Raw genomic sequence first — 8,927 nt, 5'->3', positions numbered from 1 at the left:
GGCAGTGGCATGATCTCAGATTACTGAGGCCTCTGCCTCCCAGGTTCAAGTGATTCTCCTGCCTCAGTCTCCAAAGTAGCTGGGGTTACAGACACCTGCTGCCACGCCCAGCTAATTTTTGTATTTTTACTACAGATGGAGTTTCACCATGCTGGCCAGGCTGGTTTCAAAATTCTGACCTCAAGTCATCTATCTGCCTTGGCCTCCCAAAGTGCTGGGATTACAGGCATGAGCCACTGCACCCAGCCCATTTGATTTCACCTTCTCAGGGTATAGGTTCTCCGCTGCCATCTCACCTGGCTGGATGGCACATGTAGCACTTAAAGCAAAGACTAATGTGCTGCAGTGTTTAACCCACTCCCCCTGCCAGTTTCTCCTGCAAGTGTCTCTATACCTGCATCTTTCCTTGCCTATGAGTCCTCTCACTGGAGGACAAGCATCCCTGTCTCTTCCACACACATCCTTTCAAGAGAATGTAACAGGAAGGGGGCCTTGCCTCATTCAAGCTGGTGGCTGTTGCTTAGTGGCTGACTAGGGTCTCACCTGGAACAGAAGGGTTGAAAGCCCAAGGGTGGTTCCGCTTGCACTGAATCAAGGGATGGACCCAAAACACCAGAGCCAGGGCCACGACCTCTCTCCTGCTGCCTCCGCTCCTTCTGCAGTATCCTCTCTAGACATCGAGCTCACCCCCAGAACCTCTGTGTCTCCCCTGCCTTGGGCACCTTCTCCAGATCTCCTGCTCCCTGACCTTGTACCAGGGTCTCCCCAAGACTGGGCACACATTAACAGGTTAATACATATTTTTGCGATAACAAATAGAAGTCAGCTCTCACTTCCTTTTTACCACTTCTGCTTAGTACGTTTATCTTAATCTCTGCATCTTTGAACCAGGTTATTAATATGGCCCAAAAATAGACAGCAAACACACAGCTGCCCTGCTGAATGGTGTGGTGTTCCGACATGCCAGGCACTGAGCTGGGGGCTCAGACACAGCAAAGACTGAAACAAAAGTGTAAAAATGTGTCCACTTTGAGAACCACAGTCAGAGCATAGCTATTGATAAGACTGATATGAATAAGCATGTTAGTAAGAAATTAAAAATAAACCTAAACCACTAAAGACTTATTTTCTTTTAGGTTACGTAGATGATAGATAGTGAATTATAGTAGCTGACATCGACTAAGCACTTTCTACATGTCAGACACTGTGCTTCGGGCTTCCCTGAGCATAAAAACACATTAAGATGGATTATTGGGGGCTGGGGGCAGGAAAGGGGCTACCATTGGCTCTTGGTTTTACATGTGGCCAGTTTCAATCCAAGATAAGCTACAATGAGAGAAAAAAGTTCAAAAAAAATAATTAAACCAGTTAAAAAGAAAAACAGCACTGGGACTGAGGCTGGGTTTCAGAGCCAATTTCCAAGAAGTAATTTCATCATCATAGAACATCAAACGTGAATTCCACTCTCAGCTATGCAAATTCCAAAAGAATAATACCTCACATTTGCATAATGCTTGATGCTTTTCAAAGTGCTTTCCCAGTTATTAATCTAGAGAAGGCTTTATTACTACCGAAAACATAAATTAAAATTCTGTTCGGACTCCAGTTCTCCATTATTTTTTCCACTTTGCCCTCAAAAGCCAGAGCCGTCTAAATCCAGGTGCTTTTGATTGAATGGGTAACTCTAATAAGTTTAACTGGCAGGGTGAATATGCATAAATGTAGCATATTATGAGGCCTTCGATCTACAGACACCAGAGTCAGGCTTAGGAAAATCTGCTATTGAATTAACAAAACCACAGGGGAGCAACTCGGAGTTCAAGTTTGAGATCCTTTCAGGGTCTCGAATTTTGTGGGAACTGCACACAATATGTTCCTCAGAATCCATCTCCCTCTATCAAATATGAGAAATTAGATCTACCACTTTGTCCTTAAACCTACAGAAATCCCCCTCAATGACTTCCCGCAAAGAGGCCCACATTTGCCAAACAGCTCCTAAGTCTTGTTTTGTTTTGAATGTAATATGAACCAAGAGGCTGAATTCACTGTAAATCCAACAAGGACAGAGGATTTTAGAAAAATGAGGTGAGGAGATATGACAGGGTTCAAGGAAATACTTCTACCCAAACCTAATGCCTTTCCAATTTGTTTCTTTTTCCATCTCTTTCAAACTTAATTATGTGTAGCGTTCTCAGTCACTGAATCACCAGCCTTTCCTGACACTTCAATCTCATGCATTTTAGCAAAAGATTAACCTGGCTGTTTGCTTTTAATTCTGAAGCTGTGCTAATACTCACTCCCGCTAGATTAGAAAAGAAGAAAAACACACTCCCGCATACCCCGCCATGGCACCAGCAAGGCTCCAGGGTGAGACTGCTGACGCTGTCACAGTCCCTAGGGCTGGCTGCACTTACCACTTCAGAAGGGCCAAGAGAGCCACTGACAGGGCCACCGTCACCATGGGGCCATTCACGTCCAATTTTAGAAACCCCGAGACTTCCATCATTCCTCTGAGACCACAGAGTGGTGGTCTTCCAGATGAGACAGGAGGCTGATCCCACTGCCCTTATGGGAACCGTGCTCCACAGGTAGAAAAGGGAACAGGCAATCAAGAAAACATCACATGAAGTGGGCCCCCACAGTGTGCTCTTTCTCAGAGTATCTCCCTATAAAGAGGAAGGAAGAGGAGGGCACAACAAAGGGTTTCAGTGTAAAGGAATGAATCAGCAATTTTAATCCTTGATGACCGCACTGACAATAAACATTTATGTTAACTTCCTCAGAGAGGAAAAGCAGACTTCCCCATGTTTGCTGAGAAACAAAATGGTTGTAACCATGGACTTGTACTCTGAAAGGAAGTCTTCAAAGAGAGAAGTCTATCTATATCTATGTCTATAATCCCTATATCTATATCTACATCTATCTGTAATTTTTAAAATTCACAATTAAGTGAAGATACATGTCAAGAGACTCTGAATATCCCAGAACAATATGGGATCAGACACCATCCTGATAAAAATGCTGGCTGCTTTGAGGACAACCATCCAACCAAGTCCATTAGTTGCTGGGTCTGAGACCTCTCTGAGTGTCTGGCTGTTGGAGCCAAGCAGAGATCCCGATTCGGGTCAGCGTTCTCACGGTGAGTTGGAGGGTTCCTTAAGTGTCTGAAGGCAGATCCGCAGGCTCATATATGGGTCCTTTGTTCTAGCTTTGAGCTTATCTGATTAAAGTAGACAGAGAGATGGAGGGGATTAGAGTGGATGGGTGGCAGGACTAGATTGCAGCTCCAGACAGAGCAGCATCTGGAGGCTTCCATGGTGAATTTAACTCCAGATCAACTGCAAGAACAAACCAGCAATCCCAAGAGGACCCACAGACCCTCTGAAGGAGCCAGACTGCTCCTGTAGGACCCAGGAGACACCCCAAATACTGTGAGTGCTTCAATTGCAGAAGTGGGAAAGGTAGGCCCTCCTCTCCGGAATAGACATCCCCAGTATTGAATGGGAGAAATATTCAATGATCTAGACAGCTTAAAGGAAAACAATCAAAAATTCAGGAAACTTTGGATACACTTTTAGAAATGTGAAATGCTCTGGAAAGTCTCAGCAATAGAATTGAACAAATAGAAGAAAGGAATTCAGAGCTCAAAGACAAGGTCTTTGAATTAACCCAATCCAACAAAGACAAAGAGAAAAGAATAAGAAAATACGAACAAAGCCTCCAAGAAGTCTGGGATTATGTTTAATGACCAAACCTAAGAATAATTGGTGTTCCTGAGGAAGAAGAGAATTCTAAAAGCTTGGAAAACATATTTGGGGGAAAAATCAAGGAAAAGTTCCCCAGTCTAGCTAGAGACCTAGACATCCAAATATGAGAAGCACAAAGAACGCGTGGGAAATTCATCCCAAAAAGATCTTTGCCCAGGCACATTGTCATCAGGTTATCCAAAGTTAAAACAAAGGAAATAATCTTAAGAGCTGTGAGACAGAAGCAACAGGTAACGTATAAAGGACAACCTATCAGATGAACAGCAGATTTCTCAGCAGAAACCCTCTAAGCTAGAAGGGATTGGGGCCCTGTCCTCCAGCATCTCAAACAAATCAATTATCAGCCAAGAATTTTGTATCCAGTGAAACTAAGCATCTTATATGAAGAAAAGATACTGTCATTTTCAGACAAACAAATCCTGAGAGAATTCATCATTACCAAGCCACCACTACCAGAACTGGTAAAAGGAGCTCTAAATCTTGAAACAAATCCTGGAAACACATCAAAACAGAACCTCTTTAAAGCATAAATCACACAGGACCTGTAAAACAAAAATACAAGCTAAACAACAAAAGCAAAAAACAAACTAACAAAGAAGTACACAGGCTACAAACAGCCTGATGAATACAATGGTACCTCACATTTCAACACTAACATTGAATGTAAATGGGCGAAATGCTCCACTTAAAAGATACAGAACTGCAGAATGGATAAGAACTCACCAACCAACTATCTGCTGCCTTCAGCAGGCTCACCTGACACATAAGGACTCACATAAATTTAAAGGAAAGGGGTGGAAAAAGGCATTTCATGCAAATGGACACCAAAAACTAGTAGGGGTAGCTATGGGCTTCCTTTACTGTGCCCCCACAGGTCTCAGGATGGTCACAGGTACATTTGTTACAAAAGGCTGTGGCCACAAGTACAGATTCCCTGGAAAGGAGCGAGAAGAAAGACAGGGAGGGCACACAGAAGGCTGCTGCCTTCACCCAGAGAGGAGGGATGCTTGGCTAGAGAAGGGAGGGAGGTGGGAAGAAGTAGATGGACTTAAAATATATTTTGGGGGTGGACTCTTGTGCTCTGCAGAAGTTCCTGGTGGGGTGCATATGAAAGGGAAGGGGAAAGGAGGACCACACCTGACCCTTAGGTTCGAAACTTGAGCTGCAGGTATATCAGGTGCCATTCACTGAAACTGGGAGGCTGGGAAAGGTGGGGTATTGTTGGGAGAATCAAGAATTCTGATTCAGTTTTGTTAAGCCTGAGATGCCCTGGAGACATCTGAGTGGAAGTGTCAAGCCAGAGAGGACTGACGGCTGAAAACATGAATAATAACAATTGATCATGATCATGTCATTTATGAGTGCTTACTATGCACTAGTTATGATTCTAGGAGCTTTCCCATGTGTCAACTCATTTAATCCTCATGCACACACCTAGCAGATAAATCTTATGGTTTACTCCATGTTACAGAGGAAGAAACTGAGGCATGGGCCATATGACTCTAAAGCCCATGCTCTTCCTCGAAAGATTATATTCAAACGCGGAACCCATCAACATAAATTTGGTATTTAAATCCAGAGGAAGAGAGAAGTTACAGCCACAAATAAGATAGTGAACCGCATGGGTGCCAAGAACCTTCCTTTCCTTCTGACCATTTGTCCTGCCTCCCTGTTTTTAACAGACGTATTATGAAAATTATTCCTCTGTAGTTCCCTGCTTATTAGTGTCCCTCCATGTTATTCCTACTTAGTGTCCCCCAACTGCACCACCCCATTGGGTGCTCCTGGGTGCAGTTCAAGCCCTTTTAGACTCCTCTCCCTTCTCCTTTGTCATTAGGCTACCTCTCCTTCATCCCATGTCACTGGGATCTGTACTGAGAGGCTAACTCATTCTCTCTCACAAAACAGAGCTTTGTTTTTCCAGGGATCACCTGAAATACTCCACATTCAGCTGCAGGAACACTGCAGGATGATGGCCAGGCAGCATGGGGGCGGGGGGGTGGCATGGAGAGTGACTCATCGTGGTCATGGATTCAAGGAGTGAGAAGTGACTGTGGATAACACTTAATTCAGTGCATGTATCACCAAGATGCTCAGGAAAAAATATTTTAAAGGATGCCAAGGCGAAATAAACATTAGAAATGCTGGTATAAGCATCGATAAGTAAGTTTATTTACTGCCAGACCTTGGAGACGCTAACCTGCTAACATGTGTTGGGAATCTCCAAGAGCACGATGCAGAGAGCTGCATTTCTCAAGTGTATTTTACCACAAAAGCCTCTTCAGGGACATTTATAACATATCCCAGATGTGGTTTTCCAAGGAGAGTGCTTTGAGAAACACTGACCAAGTCTTAGTGTTTTATACAGAGGTGGAAATGCAAACCCAGAAAGGGAAAGTGACTAGTACTTGGTCCCATAGTTGTCTAGGGACAGGATCCAGGTCTATGAAGCCCTTCTCAGGCACTTGATCTAGAATGTGCCCCTCATGTCAACCTGTGGACATGGCACTGTGCATCCAGGACAGCTCCCACCCTGGTCATGGAGAGGCTATGGAATGTTGGTGGCCAGCTTGGAGACGTCCAGCTTTCTTGGGGAGTTGCCAGCTTCCCCACAGACTCTGAGTTAACTCGCTCATTTCTCTAATATTCTTGGAGCCCTTCCTGTGTGATTTGTGATTTGTAGAAACCATAAATGCCGTGGAGAGGTTACCACGCCCATTCTGTGGCTGCACAGAGCAGAGACAATACTCTGTGAATTGTGGACAGTAAATTAGCCAGGATAGAGTGGAAGGGAAGAAATGAGAGATGCTCAGGGTTTTCACTGGGACAGCAGCATGATGAAGAATGTATTACAATTTTGGTATCTGTGATGCAATACAGGGACACTGATCAGGGTTTTTCTAGGATGAAGGTCAGACAGTTGCTGTATTTCCCGTAATTTCACTATTTTCTGTGTATTTTTCTTTTACTAATATGTCTATTAAAAACAATCAACTCAGGCTGGGCGCAGTGACTCGCGTCTGTAATCCCAGCACTTTGGGAGGCCGAGGAAGGCAGATCACCAGAGGTCAGGAGTTTGAGACCAGCCTGGCCAACACGGTAAAACCCGTCTCTACTAAAAATACAGAAATCAGCCAGGCATGATGGCAGGTGCCTGTAATCCCAGCTACTTGGGAGGCTGAGGCAGGAGAATCATTTGAACCCAGGAAGTAGAGGTTGCAGTGAGCCAAGATCGCGCCATTGTACTTCAGTCTGGATGATAGAGCAAGACTCTGTCTCAATGAAAAAAGAAAGAAAAGAAAACTCTACAGAACTGTACAGAAAATATCCTGTAATCCCAACTGCCACTGACAAACTCTGGTCACAAATTAATACCTATCCTCTCGTGGTTTTCCACGCACACACAGACATAGGTGTACTTTTAGTTTTTATGGAAACAATATCATCATACCTGTGCCATCCTACAACTGGTCTTTCTCACTTACTGTATAATGAATATTTTTCCTGTTCATATTTAGAGACATGCGCCATTTGCTACTTCAGGCTCCACTGTACAGACGTGTTGTAATTTGTTTAGCCTGTCCTCTGCTAAACAGCATTCGAGTTGTTTCCAAGTTTTCTCAACTTCAAATGAGGCTTCAGTGGACATTCTCATATATATTATTGTGCCCTTGCATGAGGCTATCTCAAGCGACATTCTTAAAAGTGGAACAGCTGGGCCCAAAGATGTGTGTTTCCAAAATGCTGGGAAGTGCCACCCTGTGTACAGGCAGGACCGACTTTCCGTCTTGAGCTGTGTGGGGAGATGCCCACTTGCCCCACTTTGTAGGGCTCCCCACAGAGCTTTGCGTCCCCTGTCTCCACTCACTCCAAGTCTATCTTTTTCCCCCCTCCTACCTCCAGGCAGACATCTCCCCGAGAATTGAGTCAACTGTTTTGACTTCAGACTTGTGTTTCTTTTTAAAGCTTTCACTCCATAAATTCTGTGGTATTTCCTTCATGCTCCCTGTGTTTAAAAACTGCCCGTGCAGATGTCTAAGCGGTGCCTTCCTACTCTGCTGAAGGCTCCCAGCTGCTCTGTGCTAAGTCTGACGTCTCCGGCGAGGACTGAGGCAGAGGCTGAGACAGAGGCTGGAAGAGGTGTCAGCAGGCACATTCTCTTTGCCATGAAAGATGCTGGGTAAAGGGACAATGGAGTTTCCTCAGCACCATACAAGTACCAAGAAATTGTCTATTTGACTTTACTCAGCCTCAGAGTAACCCCAGGAAGTAAGTGACCAATACTTTTCATTCCCAGGTTGATAAAACTGGAGCTCAGAGATGTCCCACGACTACCTGAGGTCATACATGTAACACAACCTAGAGGCCAGGCTCAAGCCCCAATCTTTTGGCTTTATGTGCAGTGTTTTTTTCCCACTCAATCTAAGATCACATCTTGGTTTAGAATATTCATAGTTCACCGAGCCAGCCCACGATTATGATATCGTTTATTCTGGTGTTTCCCTCCAGGGTGCAGAGTGGCTGGAGGGAAGACAGAGGATGGGTGGTATGTGCTTGGGGTCTGCTTCACCTCCTTGCAAAAGATATTAGGGGCCCTTTGGAAGCCTGAAAACCTCGGCTACCCCCAATGCAGTCCAGTCTCTTCAATATGATCCTTTTATGGACTCTGTTCCATTTCTGAGAGTGGGAGATCGGGTTAGGAGGACTCCTCTGGTCCTTCACTCCTTCTTCTAGAAAACACTTATTGAATAATCACTGGGGACCTGGCAGTAGATGAGAATCCCAGTGTATAAACCCCACATCTCTCCAACAAGGAGCTCATTTTCCAGGATAAGGAAATAGACATATAAACACCTAAGTTCCATCTCTCTTATAGTTATGATGGCACAAATACATGCAGGGCACAGAGGGGACACAAACAGGAGGACAGGAGATTGGTAAAAGGTTTGAATCTAATAACATCTGAGCTCAGACTGTGCAGATGAATTCACCAAGCAGAAGAGAGTAGGACAGATGTGCTTCTCAGAGGGAGCATAGCTGACACTTGCTCAAAGGCATCAGAAGCTGGGGTGAGTGGGGAGGAAGGGGAGAAACGCAGAGGCCGGATCCTGCAAGGCACTGTGGGCCATGCCAAGAAGTTCATGCTTCATGCTAGGGTCA

The 8,927-nt window shown here is 44.7% G+C and overlaps 1 protein-coding gene across 1 annotated transcript in view; it reads right to left on the bottom strand.

Moving 5' to 3' along the window:
- TBXAS1 (thromboxane A synthase 1 (platelet)) overlaps nt 1-2,676 on the bottom strand; it is a 200,792-nt gene extending 198,116 nt beyond the window's left edge. The window contains 1 exon segment of the mRNA XM_011941284.1: nt 2,415-2,676. Coding sequence (XP_011796674.1) covers nt 2,415-2,506 — 92 coding nt within the window. The 5' untranslated portion in view covers nt 2,507-2,676.
- Between the last annotated feature and the right edge of the window lie 6,251 nt (nt 2,677-8,927).

The sequence above is a fragment of the Colobus angolensis genome, unplaced genomic scaffold (genome assembly GCF_000951035.1).
Source record: "Colobus angolensis palliatus isolate OR3802 unplaced genomic scaffold, Cang.pa_1.0 Scaffold2, whole genome shotgun sequence".
Lineage (NCBI taxonomy): Eukaryota > Metazoa > Chordata > Mammalia > Primates > Cercopithecidae > Colobus > Colobus angolensis.
This window is presented reverse-complemented; position numbering and strand designations above follow the sequence as displayed.